This window comes from Lepisosteus platostomus, chromosome 1 (genome assembly GCF_059453375.1).
Source record: "Lepisosteus platostomus isolate fLepPlt1 chromosome 1, fLepPlt1.hap1, whole genome shotgun sequence".
Classification (NCBI taxonomy): domain Eukaryota; kingdom Metazoa; phylum Chordata; class Actinopteri; order Semionotiformes; family Lepisosteidae; genus Lepisosteus; species Lepisosteus platostomus.
Genome location: NC_142611.1, coordinates 56,844,151 through 56,866,542, shown reverse-complemented (window position 1 = coordinate 56,866,542; position 22,392 = coordinate 56,844,151). Strand labels below are relative to the sequence as shown.

At 38.7% G+C, this 22,392-nt stretch overlaps 1 protein-coding gene across 3 annotated transcripts in view; it reads left to right on the top strand.

Moving 5' to 3' along the window:
* The first annotated feature begins 8,066 nt into the window (after window positions 1–8,066).
* Window positions 8,067–22,392, top strand: part of znf827 (zinc finger protein 827) — a 67,789-nt gene continuing 53,463 nt past the window's right edge. For 2 of the 3 annotated variants that reach the window (XM_088633133.1, XM_088633132.1), the window contains exon 1: window positions 8,069–8,469. In XM_088633133.1, the coding sequence (XP_088489259.1) occupies window positions 8,427–8,469 (43 nt within the window). In that variant the 5' untranslated portion in view covers window positions 8,069–8,426. Of the gene's footprint in view, window positions 8,470–22,392 lie in introns of all 3 variants that reach the window. The other variant, XM_088633134.1, reaches the window with a different exon arrangement.

Here is a 22,392-nt window from a genome sequence, read left to right as displayed (position 1 = left end):
AAAGATATCTTTTGACAAAGAATTATCAGGGAGAATATGAAAAACAGTTGCTGCACTTAAAGGGGAAGTTCACATTAGTTTCATTTTCCTGTTTGTGTTTTTTTTTTATTCCTTGTTAAATATCATATTGTTACAGGCTGAGGTAGGTGACAATGGAGGTTTCTCAAAGAATCTAGACACAATGAAGTAAGACCTACTGTAACTAGTGTCAATATTCCCACTTCCTAGAGCTTCAGACCAAGGGATTAGTTAATTGTGCTGGGTGTGCAACACACTGATCAAAAAAATAAATAGCTAATTAAGTGTCCAAAGTGTAGGATAAAAGACAGAGGACAGAACAAGGGACAGAAACCACAAGAGAAGATGGGGGACAGGAGGAAAAAATGTAAAGCATGGTATGGTGTAAAGAGGTATTTGTTTGAGCTCATCCTAGAAACTACGATTGGAGATAAATATCTGAACTTTGCTAAGAGAGCTTGCTATTCTGTAGCTTTTGGGAAACTTAGAGTTCCTACATGAAGAATCTTTCAATTTAAAACAGCTTCTCCTGCTTAGTGGGTGCATTTTAGAATAGGGAGAGTGGCTCCCATTTATTTTCTGGTATCTGGGTCTGCAGAGAAAGAGATTTAATTGCAGGTTGTTTTCTATATACAGTAGTTTAGAAGGCAACTTATCTCTTCTTTTGACCTCTGTAGGCATTATTTAAGGTTCAAATACCGGGTAGCAGTCTGGGGTTTTCTGGGTGTTCTAGACATAGGTCTCTGAAAACCGTAGACGTACAGTAGGCCTTGTCTGTAAACTTGTAATGGACATAGGGAAACTGGTGTGTTGTGTGTTTATGTGGTGTGTTGTATAGCATGTGTATTGCCATTGTTAAATATTTGTTTAACCAAGTATGCCTGAATTATTGCTTTTCTCACCAAAACTGTGCCAGAGGATAGGTAAATGGGACATGTCCCTCTAATTATACCAACCGCTCGGGTAAATTGTTGGAGAAATCCTTATAAGTAAGGGGTTATGATTATCTATTTTAGTTAGTTACCAAGCCACTCAGTCAATTCTTGTTATTCACCATTTTCGCAGCCTTCCATTTGTAACAGTAGGTTCTGGACAATTCTAACTAACTGATATTGCTAACACTGTTACTGACTAAAATAATGAATTAGTCTTTGAAGTAGTTAAACACTGCAAAGCAAATGACAATTTGAGCATCAACAACAAGGAATCTTAGAACAACAAACCAGGTAAGTGTACCTAAATATTGCTAAAATTTGATCTCACTAAACAGCATTCCTACAGTAGCTACTGTGTATGCCTCTGGCAGATCCCGCACTGGTCACCTTTATCAGTCACCTTCAGGCTTATGGAAGATAGTCATAGTCAACATTTCCAAATGATTATGTGGTTTATGCGATTCACAAACAAAAATAAAAAAGTGATTTGTTGTTTTGTCTTCTGGTCTTCTGTTCTGTATTGACAAAATGTATCGTCAATTGTATTGTTAAGTGCCATGGGGCAACCTTGTTGTGAAAGGTGCTATATAAAAATAAATGGAATTGAATTGAGTTGTTCTGTGGATAATGTAAAGACCAGACCAATGCAAAATACACAGGCCATACTTTAAAGGAAAAACACTAAAGCAGCATGCAATCCCTTTCAATAAAGCTGTGGTCATAGAAACAACACTCAAAGAGTCAATGGTGAGAACAACATGCAAAGCTAAGTGTGCTGTGTGATGAAAAGCTTCAATTTTCCAGCAATTCTAAATTTTGAATTCAGGATTGACTTAGGCCTGCTGTTTCTTCAGCCTGAAGAGTCTGCTGTTCATTTGCATAATTTTTGCAGTAAATCATAAACAAAGGTGTCAAAAATCAATTCAGATCTTTGTATTTCAACAACATACTACATACTGCTGGAATAGTGAATTAGTTGTCTTTTCAGGCCATTACAGGGCAGGACTCTGGTTCAACCAGCTGCTTAATTAGAGTAATTACTTGTTAAATAAAATATTAACACTGTTTCTAGTGCAATTTTGCAGTGCAGTAAATTGGAAGGACCATCATTGGACTGCACGTCCTATACTGGGTCATATTTCACAGATGCAGTCATACACTGAGCTGGTCCATTCCAGTCATGGGTGTTAATCTTCTGCAGACTGTGGCTTAGGCACAGCGGCAATGTGAATACTTTCATTCTTTCCTTTTCCCGCTAGGTTGCCTGCATTGTCTCAAATGCCACATTTTTGTATCAATTCACTAAACCACTAATTTCTGCAATTCCCTGGATCCACAGAGCAGCCATAGGGCGTGACTCTAAAATGTTATAACATACTGGTCTGTTGCTAGTAAGAGTTGGAGATCCTGATGGCTTTTGTTTGCTGTCCTAGTTGGAACCACTGGATTCTTCCCCAAAATTAGAACCCCTGCCCTCTCCAGTACCAAGAATAATAAAAGATGGGGTGCATGACCTTTGCCCTTACAGCAGAACTTGGAAGCAGCAAGGGATGCCAGCTCTGAATAGGTAATTCTTATCGTTTTGAAGCTGCAAAATCTGTGAAATAATAATACTCCTTTTTTTCCTGGTATTTAAATTTTGCAGAACAACAAGTCAGTTTTTTGTTTTAATAATTTGATTATTATCTCCAAAATATCTTTAGACCCTTTGAACTTCTACAGGGAGTCTAATCATGTTGTGCAATATTTTAATTATGAAAATGCTAAATGTGTGTCAGTCACTTGTGGTCAGAGGAGGTGATTAATTAGGGCGCTTATTAATTGTCTTTATAATGAGCTGCATGGGCTCTGCACTGAGTCACTGCAATGTGGCAGGAACCGAGAGGGTGCAGTCTGAACACGACTAAGGTGTTAGAAAAAAATAAAGTTATAAAACAACGCACAGCCTGTTATTCCTATAGTGAGACTGAAGAACAGCTTTCTGTGCCAAAGACTTCACAGCTGAGAATTCTAGTGAAATACAATTACTCTGTTTTTTCCTAGCCAGGAGAAAAAATAAACTTCAGAATAGTTCTATTTAACACTGATATGCTACTGAGTTACTGGACTTTTCATAGGTGTACACCAATGTACAGTACTGAAAAGTACATTAAAATAAGATTCACATATAATTTGTATTTTTGGAAGATATTACATATTATCCCTTTATACTGAAAATATAACAGGATTTAAGTGTGGACATACACTACCACACTTCATATTTGAGGGATAATTTTGCTTGCAAGACCAGTCGGAGTGTGAGAGAGGGTATGAAATGATTGTACAAAATGGTAATGTTCTTGACTCTTGTTTTTCTCACAAAAAGTGTGAAATTGTGAATTTAGGCCAGCAAAAACAATGTGCATCTGCATAAAAGACAAATGGTGTTGTTGTTTAAATCACACAACAACAAGAGAGGAACCCATTCACTGGAAAATAGTAAAAAGTGATGCGTTTGGGTAAATGCCAGTTCTGTCTCATTTGGTAATATCACAACCATAGATGTAGAAGAGCTAGACAGGAATGACATCACTCTGATGTTCAATCTAGATAATATGGCCACCTAGTTTGTAGATACATAGAGGTACATAGGTAGACTACATCAGCACACCCCCAAAGAAACTGGAGATTTGAACACCTTCTCTCAGGCACTTCCCAGCCACAGGCTACAGCACATTGAGACTCCTCAGAGATGAACTCCTAAACTAAAAGGTCTGCCTCCTGGCAGTAGAATTTATTCAATACATTGTTACTTGTTTATAAACTGTCGGGAAAGATCAATGTTACTTGACCAAGACCTTGTGTGTATCTCCTTGTTAATGATTCTTAAGGGCAAGGCTACAATTTGGAATATCGATCCTTCCATTTTCAATAACCATGTAGCCCAATACAGAGACACAGCACACCGTGGCCTAACCAAACAGGCAATAGGTGCAAGATAAGTCTTCAGTCCACTGTAGGGCATACACACAAGTGGAGGTCAGTTTAGAGACACTAATAAACCCAGACAGCATGGCTTTGGACTGTGGGAAGAAACTGGAGCACATGGAGAAAACCTAGGAGGCCGCTAGGAGATCATGTAAACTTGGCGTAGATGTGTACTGTAGATGAAGCCCTAAGCCAGAATTGAGCCCAGGATCCAAGAGCTTTGAGTCAGCAGCACCCCTCCACTACGCTGCCCTTAGTTTGGCATGTAAGAACTGAAATAAAGACGGCTGAAATAAAAGCTAAACTTTAATAGCACATGGCAAATTCGCAACATATTCCTGATGATGTGATGTGAAGAGATACTTATGTCAAGTCAGTTTCCAATTTGTTATTATTTTATAAACATTATGCAAACAATTTTAAGATTTTCTTACTGGCTGGCTGTGTATTTGGAAATTGTCTTTAAGGCTGGTTCTAGCTTGTTGTGTTTTGGAAAGCAGTGGTTTTAGTGGTTTCAGTGTGTTCTTTATCTCTCGTCGGGATCACATTCAATGGGTGACAGGGCCTTTTGTTGCTCTGCCCCAGAGCTTTGGAGCACTATCCCAAAATAAATTAGGGGCAGAGAGACACTGGGTTCTTTTAAGACGAGCCTAAAAACTCTCAGAACAGCTTTCTTTGGTCGTTTTATCTTCAGTATTTTCTTTTCTTGACTTTGTAATACTTTATGTAACACATTTTTGGTGTGTTGAAAGGTGTTTTTTTATTATTATTATTATTATTATTATTATTATTATTATTATTATTATTATTCAAAAACTCGATGTATACTGTAACAGAGATAAAGCGTAACCTGTGTCACGTGTTTGTGAACGTCTGTCTAATACGCAACTCAAAGGCTAGTAAGCCAAACGACAAAAGCATTATTATCAAACAGACATTAGAAGAAAATCTATACTACGTTTATTCTTAAAAAATCAATCTTCTTTCAGAAAAACAATATTTCTTGTCAATACACTTTTTAAAACGTACTCAAAAAGGAACAATTTAATATTCTGTTTATATTTAATACGAATATGTTTTGGTATCCAGACGTCTATTAAAATGTCAACGAGTGACAACAACTATCAATGTGCCTGGAGTATGCAATGCAATAGAAAAAGATATTCCACACTTTAGCGAATACAGTATGGACCAGTAAATTAAAAATATTTTTACTCAACTTTAAGTAACTGATTTCTGTGAACATGACAATACACACAGTGTACTCACATTACACCTTGTGGTGTCCAAGGACCCTGTCCCTAAGGGTCCAGGAAAGTCAGATTTAAAGAGCATTTCAGTCACTGGTTCATCTGTGTGTCACATCTGCGTAAAGCTGTGCAGTTGTGGCTAGATTGCTATAAATAATTCTGAGAATAACAGCAGATACATCTAATATATAGGTACAAAAAATATATTTTGTTATGCAATCATTACATTATACTGTACAATATACTGTAAGGTGTTCTTATATACAGCGTAGTCCATACAGTAAGTATTTGGACAGTGACACAATTTTTTCCATTTTTGGCTCTGTACTACACCACATTGGATTTAAAATAAAACAATGACTATGAGGTTAAAGTGCAGAATGTCAGCTTTAATTCGAGGGTATTTACGACGATATTGGGTGAACCATATAGTAATCATAGCCCTTTTTATACATAGTCCCCCCATTTCATGGGACCAAAAGTAATTGGATACATTAACATAATCTTAAATAAAATTTGGCATGTTTGCAAATACTTTGCAATTGAGGACTGCCTGAAGTCTGCGACCCATAGTCATCACCAAGTACCTTTCCTGGTGATGCTCTGCCAGGCCTGTAATTCAGCCATCTTCAGTTCCTGCTTGTTTCGGGGGCTTTTTGCTTTCAGTCTTCAGTAAGTAAAATGCATGCTCAATGGGATTCAGGTCGGGTGATTGACTTGGCCAGTCAAAAACATTCCACTTTTGGCCCTGAAAAACTCCATAGTTGCTTTAGCAGTATGTTTGGGGTCATTGTCCTGCTGCAAGGTGAAGCACCGTCCAATGATTTTTAAAGCAGTTGGTTGGACCTGAGCAGATAAGATGCTTCTGTACACTTCAGAATTCATCCTGCTGCTGGTGTCTGCAGTCAGATCATCAGTAAAGACAAATGAGCCAGTTCTACTGGCAGACATACATGCCCAAGCCATGACACTTCCTTCACCATGTTTCACAGGTGAGGTGGTATGCTTTGGATCATGAGCAGTTTCATTTTTTCTCCATACTTTTCTCTTTCCATCACTCTGATACAGGTTAATCTTCATCTCATCTGTCCATAAGGCTTTGTTCCTGAACTCTAGAGACTTTTTAATGTACTTTTTAGCAAACTGTAACCTGGCCTTTCTTACCAGTGGTTTGCATCTTGTGATGAACCCTCTGAGGTTATGCTGGTGTATTCTTCTCTTTATGGTAGTCTTTGACACATCTACTGTATGCCTACGTCCTGGAGAGTGTTCCTGATTTGTTCAATAGTCGAAAAGGGTTTTTTCTTCACGACTGAAAGTATTCTTCGTTCATCCACTACTGTGGTATTCTGTGGTCTACCAGGTCGTTTGCTATTGCTAAGCTCACCAGTGCGTTCTTGCCTCTTAATGTACCAAACAGTTGATTTTGACACACCTAAGGTTTTGGCTATGTCTCTGATTGATTTATTCTGATAAATTCTCATTTATTTCATGATGGCCCACTTTAATGGCATTAACACCTCTTTGGTCCTTATGTTAAGAGACAACAACAACAGACTCCAGGTGCAAATGCCACATCTAGAATCAACTCTAGATCTTTTGTTAGCTCTCTTGTGCATGAACTAATGATGCAACAACACACAGCTGGCCAAGAAACAACCGAGCAGCCAATTGTCCAATTGCTTTTGGTACCCTAAAATCAGAGGACTATGTATAAAAAGGACTGTGATTCCTATATGGTTCACCCAATATAGATATAAATACCCACAAATTAAAGCTGATTTTCTGCACTTAAACCTCATAGTCATTGTTTCATTTCAAATCCAATGTGCTGGAGTACAGAGCCAAAACAAGAAAAATTGTGTCACTGTCCAAATACGGACTACACTGTATACTCTATTGCTGTAAGTCAATAAATGTGTTTCCTGTTTTATATTCCATTTTGCGTACTGTATGTATCCTCATTTACTAACTTCATTGCTGTTTTCCAATCTTTTATGCACTGTACATAGAACTTTCAAACGATCCTAGAATATTAAAATTCGTGCAAACATGAAATTTAAAACATTATCATTTTCTTTCCTTTTTGCTTGTTTGTAAATGTAGTACTTTTATTATATTGATAACTTCTAAAGCATTGATTTTTGGCCACACTGTAAGTGGTCAAGCCAATAAAGCAACTTGAATAAAAAGGTCATCAGTTTTCTTTTTTTGCAGTTTCTAAGTGCTTTTGCATAGCCTCGACGCTGATGGTGTTTTTGCCAATTTCCCCGTGACATATCCTATAAATATAACGCCAGGTACTGCGAAAATAATAATAATAATAATAATAATAATAATAATAATAATAATAATAATAATAATAATAATGACGGACACTATTTTATTTTTATTCATTCATTACAGAGTAATAAAATACCAAAGTGTCTTGTGAAATGCCTTGGAAGTTATTGATATATACTTTTTCATTAATAGTACATTTCTAATATATTTTTTAAACCTACATCCTTTTAAAATACAATTCTTCAATGAATTAAAAAGGGCTTGTAATTCAGTGTTTTTGACAGTCGTTCTTCACTTTTATTCTATTTATCAACCACACTCCTCCGTCGTTTCATTTGCAAGTAACTCCTGAACTATAATTATACAGTAATATACTTTGTAAAGGTAACGTTTAATTTTTTTAAAAATCAAAATGTTAGATTATAGCACAAAACATTCACATGAAAAAATCGGTTACTTAGAAAAACAGCCACATGCGCATTTTTTTCATAGAAATAAACACGTTTCACATCTGCATGTACTTATGCATGCACATACATGAATATGCACACATGTCATGTAGTCATGTAATGCTGAGGTCCGAGCAGTCAGAAGTACACCCCCGAAATGTTGGGGGCACCTTGCCCGTTTCACTGCCTGCGAGCTGCGCCGGGGCTGCGCCGCGCTCCGAGCCGAGATCCTCTGTGTGTGCGTCTGCTCCGCTGTTGCTGCCCTTTGATCCCTGCATTAGTGTTAGTTAGGGGCTCGGAGACACACACATACACAGAGAGCAGCCATAGTCAAGACACAGCAACAACAACACCAACCACCTCCTCCTCCTGTGATCCTATTCCCAACAACACACTCTAAACCGGGGACAGCCAGGTGCACGGCAAGTCCCTGCCATCAGACACTCGCATACAATTTCAATGGAAAAAATCCTTTTTTCTTCTTATCCCTAAACAAGGAGGAGAATGTGAAAAAAGGGGGGAAAATGCCCAGGAGGAAGCAGGAGCAACCCAAGCGCCTGCCTTCACGTAAGTCGATTTCTGGTTTCGTATATTTTTAAATGGCTCTCAGTGTGTTTTCCGCAGTAGTTTAGGGTTAAAGAGGTGAAACGGACAAAGACACGGCGTAGGTTATTTCTCCTTTTTTAGGTCTGTGCTAGGCAGCCATGTTGGCGATGAGTAGCTAGCGAGTGTATTATAAGCAGTGTCTTTAACGCTAAATGATCGATAAAGGTCCTGTTCTCCTAAAGGTTGCGGTCAGTTAGCGTGTCTGTTGGCAGTAAATGGCTTTATGGCAGAGCGTGTTTGCGAATCCGTCCATGGAAGTGTCTCTCTCTCCTGGAAGCGAAAGGGGAGGATCTGAGGATCTGGCCGCAATAAAATGAAGGGTCAGTCGGATCAGACAAGCCAGGCTAGACTCAGGCTTCCATGCCCCAGCGTCAGCAGCAATAGTGCGATCCAGCACCGCTTGGTAACTTATTTCCTCTCTCCATGTAAAACATCTAACTTTCTTCCTTACGATCAAGAGCCCGGAATGCTTTACTCGCGATCCGGGCAGTTTCCGATCGGGGATGCGACGGATAGACGGAGATTTTTAAAGCTTATGTTTTCCGTCCAGCCCTCTCGGTTCAGAAGGGTTCATGTCTGCAAGCTGCCTGTGTCAAAGCCATGGTCGGTCACCTGAAGTTCAGGGTATTTTTCCCCCATATGCAGCCATTCATTGCAGACAGACTGCGATCAATAACGCAGGCATGTAGGCAAGATGGCACTTTTCCTGACTGCCCGGGACCTGTGAAGCGACGCAGCCTTTTAAATTAGCAACGCGCTAAACTTAGCTTTGAATGGACCATCAATCGTTGTTTTTTGTTCATTTGACCCTACGTACGATGTTTACATTGTGCTTTTATCAGTCGAAAAATAAAGCCTGCTGTTGCGCTGTTTGTCCACTAGAGGATACCGAAGGTAGATCTCGGAAAACATTGATCAAAAGACTTCTGTGAGGGATGTTTTCTAAGTAAAACAAGGATTATGAACCTGTACCTGTGTGTTTCCCTGAACATACGCTTATGTGGAAAGCGAGCTGCGCATTTATAATGACGGGTTGATATTTTAAAAACACAAAAGGCATATTATTTTAAATTGTTTTCACTTGTGTTTTATAAGCCACAGAGGAGCACATATATGTGTGCCCACATATTAAAATCTCTCTCCAGTCAGTTGGCGAAGTCGATGAGAAGTATTATGAATTAGTGTTGACATCGTATTTCCAAAGATACAGTGTATAGTGTATCTGATATCATTTGTTCAGTGCAAGTTTTGTCTTTCCCAATATAGGAATTCTTCAGTAAGAAGAATGGGTAAGCATGTTTATAGGTTTGTAAAGGTTATTTGACAGGGTCTTTGTCTGAACTGCCTTCATCCTTACAGTGTAGTTAGCTGAAATTAAATGGAGCAACACCAAGCAGGCGTGTTCATACACTGACTGAAAATCAGTAGTGACATTGCTGCCAAACACATCACAACACCATTTCAAACACATTTATTTTTAATTTTGACACACAGGACTTCATGGTACAATCCCTTAGAGATTGTGAGCACTACACTGGTTCTTGCCATAGTCTTGAGGTTAGATACATTTGTGAAGAGCTATGCCATTAACTCATAATAGTTATTTCTTGGCGGTGAAAATTGGATCTGAATTCTCTTTACTAATGCTGTTCTCAATTCCTTACACATCCTATGTCTTTACAGATAAACTGACAGGCTGATTCCTGAACAGTGTTGCCATTAAATAAGTTACCATTGTCTTATTCCCTGATATTATCACTGTAAATTTAATGTATGTTTATTTTATTTATAGCCAGTATGGATGCAGTCTATGTTTACAGAGTCTGTCTAATTGTTGTTTAGTTTTCTGTATGATTCCAATTGTCAGTTAAATGCAAGTAAGACAATTGGAACCACTTTATTTTTCCTTTTTTGAATGATGATGAGGGTGTACAAACTGTTTTAGAAACGTTACGTAAGACTTTAGACCAACTGATGTCAAAACAGTCACTTCACCTTTTAGATTTTTTATGTTCTGGATCAAGTGGGTACATTTTTAGTTCAGCCACTTTAATTAATAGTCTTGTTGCATTGTGTTTGTTTTTCCCCAAGATTTATTTTTAACACCTGAGTGCCACTTCAGTGTGTTTTCGCCCTGCAGCCCTTATCTGGCTCCTTTTTATGCTCTCCTTAGGTTCCGTTGCAAAATAAAAGAGGGTAGTCCTTGATATAATATATGAAGCACAAAAGTACTAATAAAAATCTCACAATTTCTTATATGATCTTATGTTTTATATGATCTTATATGATCATTTCTTATATTATCCTAATGAATTGAAGATATCGTTTGCTATGTGTAGACCTTGTTTTCCTGTAGTTAACTCCAGATTAGTGTTATTTCCTCATTATAGACAACCTCTGTACTGTCGATATCGCTTAACCATATAGGCATACCAGGGCTGTCGGGGGCTTCAGTACTTTAGTTTAGTTAAGGGACTCAAAGGCAGTATCGGGTAATTCAGAGCTTGGCTAAAAATGGAGACCAAAAGCTTCGACACTTCCCAAGGTTCTATATTCCATAGGCATCACCTGTGATAAGATTCCTTAGAACAGCTCGATATCGCCCAGCATCACATAGAAAATACTTCCTTAAGACAGCATTGTGAAACAAAAAGGCATTTTCTGCAACTCAAAGCCGTAAATGTAAAACCTTTGGGTTAAGTCTCAGTTCTGTTAACCAAATTGTGATGAACAAACCTTTAGCACACTGCTGTCCAGGGCTGTATTATAGGTCAGTCCTTATTTTATTAGTGTATTCTGTAACACTGTTGGTACTGCTGCTGACATCAGTAGAAGGAATCTACAGGCAGCTGAATTTTCGGTGCTTTCCCATTGTTCTGCGGTATGAGTTAATATTCCAGTTTGCTGTGGAGTTCCTACAGAAACAGAAATGGCATGTACATTGACCACATAGATGATCCTGTAATGATATGGGTCTATTTCTGAAGTTAGTAGTTCCAACAGCTTAAGCTGGGTTTGAGGAAGGTGGACACAGGGCCATTTACTCAACTTCATCATTTTCTTTCCCCACAACATAAGTCTAAGACAGCAGCACAATTATGTACTGGTTCTTCAGAAAACATCCGCTTGTGGTAGTACATAAACCTTAGCCCATAGGACCTCATAAAAACATTTTTATGGCAGTGGTTCTTAACCTGGGTATGCAACATGTCAGATACACAACATCTTTGTTTTGTGAAACCAAGGTATTTTAAGGTAAATGTAAAAACAAATTATTGTATTCTAAATGTTACTACAAATTTTAAATAAATAAATTTTAACAGAACAGACCTACTTCCAGCGGTTTTTGAATGGGTGCAAGAACAGATTTTGAGAACCAAGGGGCTGCAGACAGCAGTTAAGGTTAAGAACCACTGGTGCCTGTGCTCATATCAGTGTAGGCACCTTACTTTTTGGTTGGCAGTTTGATATGGTGCCAGTGTCTGCTGTTGCAGTGCTCACTTGTTGTGGCACTAAGTTACGAATTCAGAGTTTGATAATTAATGTCTCAGTTCAACAGTTCCTTCTCCTAAAGATTATGTGAAGTTGACTATCCACGATTATTTGCAGGAAGACAAATCGCACAAACGCCATATGTGAAGAATTCAAACACACAAAATCCAACATGCCCTGAATAGAAAACATCAAATGTCATGCATACATTGGTCCAGACCTCTCGCCATATTGACGATTGGATTTATATAATGTGATAAACCAGCCTGAATCTATGATGTATACAGTATGTCTGTATTCTGAAGCTATGTATTCTGTATCTGTAAAACAAAGATACAAATGTGTACTTGAGCTCAGCTCCCCTTTTTTCTTTTCTTTTTCTCAGTTTTTCCTCCTTTTTATTTTATCTGTTGTTATGAAAGAGGAAAAGTTAATAGTTTAAAAAAAGAAAACATCAAATGTGGATTCTTTGTTTCTGAGCTGGTGACAGGGGATGAATTAATTAGTACTCTGTTGAACTCTCCGATAATTGTCCTTTTTAGTGTAGCGGTGCAGTCTTTTCTTCAGAATTCACAGTGCCCTTGACAAACTAGAGGCAACTCTTTTCTCACATGATGTATGTCCAAATTACCTGATGTACAAATAAGGGTAATACAATAATTTTATCTTATCTACCCCCCCCCCCATTAGCATAATAGTATATATACTGGTATTGATTTCTTTTTGTGATGGACCAAAAGAATGTCCAATACAGTATACAGTAGTATACTGATTGCAGTAGGCCCTTAGTGTGCTTACTATATAGGTTTGGATGTAGCATTATAGTATATATTTGGAAGAACAGGCTAGCAGCTATTTTTAAATGATTTTGGCCATTGTTCCTCTTGACTTCCAAAACACAGAGTACCAGCCAAGAAACAAAGAGGAAACAAATCACAAGCTGTGTTTGAAGTGCTTGTTTGAGTCCTGTGCAGTCTAGTGAGCCAGTGCGGCCTTTCAGCTTTATGATCATAATCTCTGTGCAGTTTAAACAAGATGAGATGTTTGTTCCTAAAAACGGCATTTGCATTTGTGTATTATGATATAGTCACAGAGATGATAAAGTTTACTTATGACAAAGTAGATATCTTAAAAAAACTAAAGATCACATTAAGCTCTCCCTCTGGCACATTTCTTGTCACTTTGCACATTTTCATTCTTAGTGTTTAAAAGCCTCACAAATATTGTGCCAACATTATTGTCCTGTTTTGATTTCCAGATTCTTTTACTGCAGGTGTTACTTTTGTCTATTAGTTAATGCGACAAATTGTGTGACTGGGACCAATTTATTGGACCACACCAAAAGAAATGTAATATAGGAGAATACCAAACTGTTTGTGTACAAATCACCCACCATTTAGTCTCATGTAGTTCTCTTTGTGTCTGGGCGAACTGTACATTTATTTGCCAAAGTGGCTGCTTTGTTTGTAATTATCTTCATTTTTACACCATTATGTTCTTATGGGTTGTCGCGGTACAGTGTATTTTTAACCAGTCTTTCAAGTTGACCTGTTTTGCACCAATACAGTAAAGTTTCATTTAGCAGGAAATATTTGCTAGCTTTTTAAATTAGATTAGTAGTCGACTGCTAAAAATATTTAGTTGAATTATTTTGTTTAGATTAATTTATTTATTTTGTCAGATTTTCTCCAGGTATGTATTTTTTTTTTTCAAATTTATGGGTCACATAATATCACCATATCCGTTGTGTGTGCTGAAACAAAGCAGACAATGTTGGTATGAAGTTGGAAATGTAAGACAGAGTTTCAGATGTTGGATGCCATGAATCAGTGCAGTAACCTCAGACTAAGAGGTACAATTTGTTTTTGTCACCATAGGTAACAAGTAGGAAGGAGAAAGTAAAATTGTACTTCGAGAAAATATCAGACCTTTCCTTTGAACAAAAAGCCAGTCTTGCCCTGAGCAGTGAAGAATCTTTTTTTTAGACCTGTATTTTATCTGTAACCTGTTTTCTAAGTGTAAGATGATTGATGTCTGGCGGTGAGTGAAAGGCCATGGTATCTCCTCACCAGGATGTTTCAGTGGCCTTAATGGTACAGAATCTCTCTTTACTAGTGAGTCATCATGGCTCCCCCCGCGACGGTTATTTTGACCTTGACTGGCCTCGGGCCTGGAAACTTTGGATTAAAGGAAGAGGAAAACACAAGGGGATTTTCCATGTCAGCCTTGGCACCTGATCTGCACAGAGGTTCTGCCAAAACCAAGGTGGTCGAGCCATCACAGAGACTCTGCTGAATCGAGGTGGAATGATTTGTAATCCACCAGCTTTTATGTACAAAGCAATTAGAGGGCACCCATAAAGTGGACTGTGTGTAAAGTACCATGTGTTTCTGTACAGCTCTGTGGGTATCAGGCTCGTGGATGTAGAACTGAATAAACCTCTTCAGCATTCTCCAACATCTACAATACAGAGAGAAATACAATTAAAGGTTATGAGACATCATGAGTGATAAAATCATCTCAAGGCACTGTGCTGCTCTGAAGTTCAGGAGGTTCAATATTGAAACTATAATAAAGTAACTCTGTTGCTCGTTCTAAATCGATCCTCGATTGAAATGCATCATTTAATAAGTACTTAATATGACGGATCATTACTTGTAAGATATCTCATTGCTTTCTGCTAGATCTTTGTATATCTGAGACAATTTTTTGCAGTGAGAGACACTGCTGATTCTTCCAATTAATTTTACAAAGACACGTGTAACGGGGTCAGTAAGACTATGTGTCACCATAGGCTTCTGTGACGAATATTTGAAAGAACCTAAAACGAAACCTAAAATATTTTTTTCAGACCGGGCCCATGCGGCTGATTGTTTCACAGTTAAAAGTCTAATTTAAAGATTAAAAAATTGCAGAGTAATTTCACTTGCCCAAACCGACCTAGAAAAAAGGAAACCTTTGTCACCCCCGTGAGTCTTTTCATTTGTCCAGCCAGTGCGAAGTTTATTCCTGAAGTTGTCTGAGTGAAATAGGTGTGCTTTTCCTGCTTGAGACTTGAAACGTTTTGACAAGCCGCAACATTAAGATCTACAGCAGTGAGAGCAGCCCTTTGGCTACTGTTGCTTTACACTGAGTAATAAGGATCTCACAGGAGCAGCAGACATACAGTTGGCAGCAATTCACAAAGCAAGACTCAGTATTTCAGCTGGGAAGAGGTGGGGGCTGTCCACAGCTCCGAGGCCCTTTCTGTGTTGTAGTACTAGAGACCATCCAAATCTGTCCTTTCCCACTGGAGAAGGCTTTCAGCTCCCAGCGACAAAAGGAATGGAGCCCTGGGAAGGTCAGGGAAACCTGTGCTGTCCGGTAGCTAGGACACAGTGCTAAAAAGGGATGTGATTTATGAACCGACAAGTTATTCATACCATGGTTTGTTAAGAAAGAAATGTGTAGTCATCTAGTAAAAGGAGAGAGGGGATTTTAGAATGGGCATCATCATGAGTCAATGTTTTTAAAGCGCTTACTTGAGCTCTGGTTTGCTGCATCCCTTCCAGTTTGAAAACCAGGCCTCCTGACCGATCTTATCCCTGCGGGATCTTGTCAGCAGGTACTTTTAGCGCTTCAGCATAAGCTTCCTGAGCAGCTCGCCTGAACGAGGCCTCTTCCGGAAGTACAGGATGAGTCCTAGAGCCTGGAGCCCTCAGGCGCAGTCCTGACAGTGGGTTAACCAGAACTTGGCAAGGTGTGTGTATGTCTGTGTGGGGGGCATCTAGCCAGGCGGTGTAGATTCCTGAAGGACTGTTACACTGGGCCATACTGGTAGGAGCATAGCCTCCCTCCTTCTGGTCATATCTGGACTGAGCTGTGTCTCTTCCCCTCTGCCCCTCTGGCTGGCCAGACTCTTCTGCTCCTTAGTCCCTAATTCTTGAAACACTATATAGAAAGTGGAAGATCCGTGGGGAAAAAAGGTTCAAAATGTAGGTAAAGAAACATTATTTCGGTCCAATATAAAAAGGGAGTGTGCAGTATAATGTGAGTAATATTGGGTTTTTTTTTTTGGTAGTGGTATTATTTTCCTCCTGCCCTGGGATTTTGAAGCAAAACAAAGAAAAGTGTATGAAGAGGACTATTGCTCGTTCAAAGTGCAGTAATGGTCTTAAAAGTTACATTAAAGTAATGTCTCCAGTATGTCCACAGTTCTGTGGCTTTTTACTTTGCTTCAGCATGTAGTTTCTGTCCAATGTAAATTGTATTCCTCTTGAAAATTAGAAAGGTTTTTAAAGTTGGCCTGCTCACGTATGAGGCATTGAATTGTTTAGGCCCAGGTTATTTTAAGGGATTATAAGGGAGTATAGACTAGCTCTTATGTTGAGATCTGCTGATTCAGGTCTTCTTAGACCTGGCAAAGAGGGTGATAGAGCCTTCTTGAGTGTAGCACTACATCAATTGAACTTATTGACCGGCATCCATTAGAGATTCTGCAAGTGTCAACATTTTTAGAACTCACTTAAAGACCTGTCTTTCACTATTAATATATAATTAATTAATCTTTATTTTATTGAGTCAGTTTTAAAGTGCTCTTTTGGCTCTGTTATGTGTATGATGCACACAATGGTATGTATTGCTTTGTGTGTTTTGAAAAGCATTAATAAAACCATGGTGGTTAGCATTGCTGTTTTGCAGCGCTGGGGCCCTGGGTTCAGTTCTGGACCTGGGGTGCTATCTGCATGGCTATTCCTGTATGTTTTTCTATGTTTGCGTGGGTTTCCTTTGGGTCTTCTGTTTTCCTCCATTTTCCTCACACACTCCAATGACATACTGATAGGTCAATGGACTTCTGGTAAAATTAGCCCTGGTGTGAGTGTGTGTACCTTGTGATGGACTGGTGTCCTGTCCAGGGTGTATCCTGCCTTTACCCGTTGCTTTCCAGGATATGCTCTGACTCCTCTGCAGCCCTATGTTGGATAAAGAGTTTAGAAAATGGATGAATAGACAATGACATGTATTATTGTTTTCACTGCTTAGAGCTAACTTAAGTTTAACAGTGGTGTTCGGTGTTATGAGAAAGCCTGTAGTTTTTCTAAAACGGTAGATGATATGCAGTGGAAAGGAAGACATTGTATAATTGTTTCATCTAAAAAGTGTTGTTCTTTTGGCCTTGATCTCTGCAAGTTGAAACCTTGATAGCTCATTGCTATGAGAAGAAACTGTAGTGTGAGTGTACCAACATATAATACTGAACAAGATTATAATTGATGCAAGTTCTGTACTAGAGCTTGAAACCAACTGCATGAAACCAATCCTATTCTGGCATGGTTTTCAAAGGTGTATTATAGTGATTCACAAATAAAGCTACAACTGACCCACAGTTTTTCAAATGTACATGTGTTTGTAGCCCTCTTGATGTCTTATTTAGAAATGAGGAATTGGCCAGTTTGTAGCCCCTCCAGATGTAGAGTTGTCAAGTGTGGTCAAGTGCAGCCTTACAGCTGCGAAGCTTGCATTAGCCCCGGGCAAGGGTCCTTCTCCTAGTTGGCTCAGCATCCTAGCCCTTTGGTGAGCAGGTGATGTCTGGACATCGTGGCCTGCTTTGTTCTCTCGTACTGTTTGAGTGGCGGTGAAAGCCCACGAGCGATACCGTGTCTAAGAATGGAGAGATTCATTCGCTCCATTCTTTCAGGATGGCACAAGAAATCTTTCACTACATTCAAAATGTCATTATTGTGGCTGCAAGCAGCTTAAAGTGCTTGTCTGCATCATTGACCAAAATGTTTTTTTTCTGTCATCAGGATATTGTTTGTGAGGGGGAGTTAAAGAACGTTAGAATCTGAGGGGGAAATATCTGTGGACCTGTCTTGAAGTGAAGTGTCAGTTAAACCTAATGCTTTACTTGCATCTTCAATTTAATGGTATGTAGTAGGATACAGACAGAGCAAGATGGGCTGGATGACCTCCTCTTATTTGGAACTTATTTGTAATTCCTATTTTCTTAGTTCATTCTTTATTTGGTAACGTTAAGCAGACACTTTTAATGAAGTTCCTTATTCCTTGAAGCCAGACTTTCATTTACTGGACATGTAAGCCATACATCTTCTCTTATCTTCTGCTGTAAAATGCATATTTTACAGGATATGTTTGTAAGTCTGGGACAACGTTACAGATTACACACTGATAGGCTGTCTGTCTGATTACTTGGTTTATGTTTTCTTTTTTGCCTCTCACACCTTCATTTTTTTCCCTGTTTAGGTTCTTAATAATTCTCAATGTACCCCATAGCTCATAATTCAACTTTTCCACTCTTTAACCACTTTTGCCCCAAAAAACCCAAATTGGTAGTAAATGTATGCTGAAACAATATTTCCGTGCATTGCTGTGCTGAAAAACTTAAAAGTGTGCAGCATTCCCTCTTAAGGCATAGCAAAGTGCTGCTGAGTGCGAAGTGCAGTAAGGTCAATCAATTTGTTGGCACGGCAAAGGAAGAGGCTGTAGCTTACTGTAAAATACAGTGACAGAAAATACTACACGTGTAGTATGGACACCAGAAAGGCATTGAAATTAGAGGGATTTTGAAGTACAGTTTTTTTACAAAGCAAAAAGGTGGATTCCCACACTACACACTACATGCTGAACTGTTTCTTTAATCCTTACCAGTCACTGGGAAATGGGCAGTATTAACTCTTCCTCCATAAAGTATTCTAGATTACAGTGTAAACCCTAAATGAGCACATTAAAAACCTAATTTGGCCCTTTGCTCAAGATGCATTTTCTCATCCATGATAGGAACTGAATATGTCATTTGCTTGCTTCTGGTTAAAGGTGTTGCAAGAAATGAAGACCTTACAGGAAGTTGTTTATACATTATCATCCTGTGGATTTAGTGAATTCATAGCTGGGTTCCTGCACACTTAATGTTGAGCCTCACAATGACATTCTTTGATAAGTCTGGACACCTAATCGTTATTGTATCACACCCATGTCTGAGACTCCAGTCGCATTTTTTTCACTTAATTTTCCAATCGCTGCTTGATTGGACCAGTGGTTCAAAAGCTTAGGAGGGCCACAATTCAGGGAGCCAGTTCAAATAGATTTTACTTTGGTTGAATGTCGGTGATAACATTAAAGCAATTGGCCTTTTGCCCTTACCCCTTTGCACTAAAAATCTCAACATCACCCAAAAAAATCTAAATGAAGAAAAAAGACAATTTGAACTTGCTGTAACATGTTCGTATTCATCCCTAGATTACTTTGTGACTTTCTCCATGATAAAAGATGTTAAAAACTGTACAGTGTCTGTGTTCATTTCGCACTAGTTGTATGCATGTAGAATAATCTCGATTATTAGTTGAATTGGTTTAGCACTTCCTCATAGGAAAAAAAAGGTCAGATTGAGAATCTCAGCAAATTGTGAGGAAGAACCCAGCATGTATTTAGCTGGTCAGAGATGCTAGGATGAAATTTCTTTAGGGAATGCATCACACAAAACATAGGAGGTAATCATAAAATAAATCTCAAGTAGTTCAAGTAGGTAGCTGTGTCAGAACGCATAGACTGCAGAGGAACAAGTAAAGGTTTATTCCATGCTGAAAAAAGAAGAAAAGCGTTCTTCGGTTGTGAGAAAGAGAGGAAAGGAAATAAAATAAATCTGACTTTTCATCAAGTCATGGAAGAAGCCAATAATTAAAGCCTTATACACAGGAGATGGCTGATACTTATTCAAACATATCCACTTTCCACCCCTGTTCCAGAATGTGTTGCTCATGCTGAATCTGACAGCTTTAAGATAGCATGTTTGTAGCCAGATTCCCTCTCCAGTTTATGTGCATTAAGACATTTCTTTCAGTGAAACAGCCATAATAGCAGTTTCCACATTTGTCAGATCAGTGTCCAAGGTTTTAAGATGTGGTTTGGCTGTGACAGCCAGACCTTTTGAATATTGGTACAAAGTGAATGACCTTAGTCATCAAGTAGGATCTTAGTGCCAAAATTAAACTGTTGTTTTTGGTTTAAGGGAGATTTCATTTGTGCACCTTGACAGATGATCATTTTTGTGTTCCTGGCTGGAGAATAACACATACTGGGATCCTTCTGATAATTTGTCCCGTGGAATTGGGATTCCAGGTGTGAACTGTCCTCTACCAGGAAAAAAAATATCAGTCAATCCCATAAGGAGAAAACATTCAGGTTATCAGTGTGCTTAAAGCCTTTGAGACGCACTCATTTTGTAGTGTGGTTAATATTACAGTATGTGTGTAAAAGTGTCTGTGACACCTTTGCTTTAAGTACTATGTATAGAAAATAGTAGTTCAGGTGGGGAGCTGCGTCAGTATGCGTAGGCTGCAAAGGAACAAGTAATAGGTTTATCCCATGCTGAAAAAAAGAAGAAAGAAGACACAACGCTTCGGCCGTGGAGCCTTCTTCAGGTGTGGACTCTTCTTTTTTTTTAGCATGGAATAAACCAGTTACTTGTTCTCATGTACAGAAAATATTGAGATTCTCAGGGTCAAAGGTCAAAATTAATAATCATCCATTTTTGACAGGCATAGAATTTTAATTGGATGATCAAGACTTTACAGTGTCCCTAGCTGGAACTTAATACTTGAAATATCTTTGGAGGTGTGCTGGTTTGAAAGGACTGGAAGTGCAGTCTTCACAAATGATATACTTTCGGTGCCATTGTGGACAACAGCAACCCATTCGTGTTGGAGATATCAACATTTATTTGAGGAAATCCAGAACAATCTAACATGTGTATTGTTGTTTTAATAGTAAGAGCAACGTATAGCCTATAACTAAGGAACCCCAAACAATAGACATGACTGCAGTCTGCAGTGTAGTATATTAATACATAGCAAACTGAAAACTGGAGTCAAATTATTTCTTTAATGAAAGAGACAAATGGTATTTAAAAGGGAACAATTCTTTCAAGATGTGGGCAGAATAAACTTACCAGCATCTCGTTTATTTTTTATGGTTCCTCATTTACTGAGATTTCAGTTTCCATCCTGTGTGTTGTCTGGAGCAAAAAGAGGATTTGTCAGTTTCCACACACCAGTATGTCTGGGTAGTTCAGGACACATGCAAGAGGGCAATGTTAGAGATCTACGTGTAGCGCTCATGCCAGTCCTTAGCGGCAAACGGCAAAAAGCTGAGGGTCTGTACAGACCGCCACTCAAATGTAAGATGGAGTCTCCTGCTGTTGAGTGATGCTGATGCCCATAAAGAGGTTGCCCTTTCCAAGACTCGCACGGACGGTTCTTGAGCTTCCGGAGACTGACGGGATTAAACTGAAAGAGGCATTGCTGGGGGCTGTTATGATCCAGCGCCTGTCACTCCCGTGGTACTTAAGACGGCGATCTTTTCGGGTGACTGGGTGGCCAGTGGTTTTGTGCAGTCATCTCCTCTGCACCAAGGCTCTGCTGTATTTTACTGCATTGTAGACTGGGTTTCTGCATTTCAGGAGCCCCTGTGACCCATCTGTTGGGTATGAGGTGCCTTGTCAAAGTTGAGCAGACAACTGCCCTGCCCTGTACTGTAATTTTCTTTAGAAGGTTCTAGACTTACCTGTGTGTTGTACCCTTCCTACTACCGTTTTGTTTCAAAATGAGGAGAAATAAGACTGGGGTTCGTTGTCGGCTGTTCTGTTATTGTGCAAATGAGGAAAAGGGGCATGTGGGAGACTATCCATTATTATTCCTGTGCAGTCCCTGAATGTCAGTGACAGGAAGAACGAGACAGAATCCCTGTGGTATTACTGTACTATTACTGTACTAATAAAGAAACACATACTGTATGTGCCAGTACACTGTTTTCTAAGATGTTCTGTAGTCAATAAAAGGGTATACTGGGGGTGGAAATGTTTTATGTCACAGCTACAAAAAGGGTGATAGCATACCAGGGATGAATCACAAGGTAATATCAAAAGAATAATTGTTTTTCAATATGTTAGCATTGTCCAACATAGCAATGCAATTGTGTGTGTAGCTGTACTTATATGAGAAGCTTGAATACTTTTGCTGTGATATACTATTGGCTAGTATATCATGTACTGATATTGTACTGAATACTGAAAATAACCACTTTTCCTTTTGAAAATATATGGATTATTTTTTCATTTTCCTCCTAAGCTGTGGAATCCTTAATAGAACCACTTCAAAAATGGTAAACAGATGGGTCTACTTTTATGTTGTTCTTCTTTTTAATGTCTATTTTTACACTATTTCCCGTGGCTAATTGGATAGTAACAATTGGCCTTTAAGATTTATTTTCATATAGTTCTACACTGGGTAATTTATTAGGCTTTGCAATTTTCTGGACACTCCTGTATATTCAGCTAATAATGGTTAGAATTTGTACAGTAACTTTGAAACAGCTTTATTCATTCTGTTTACAAGACAA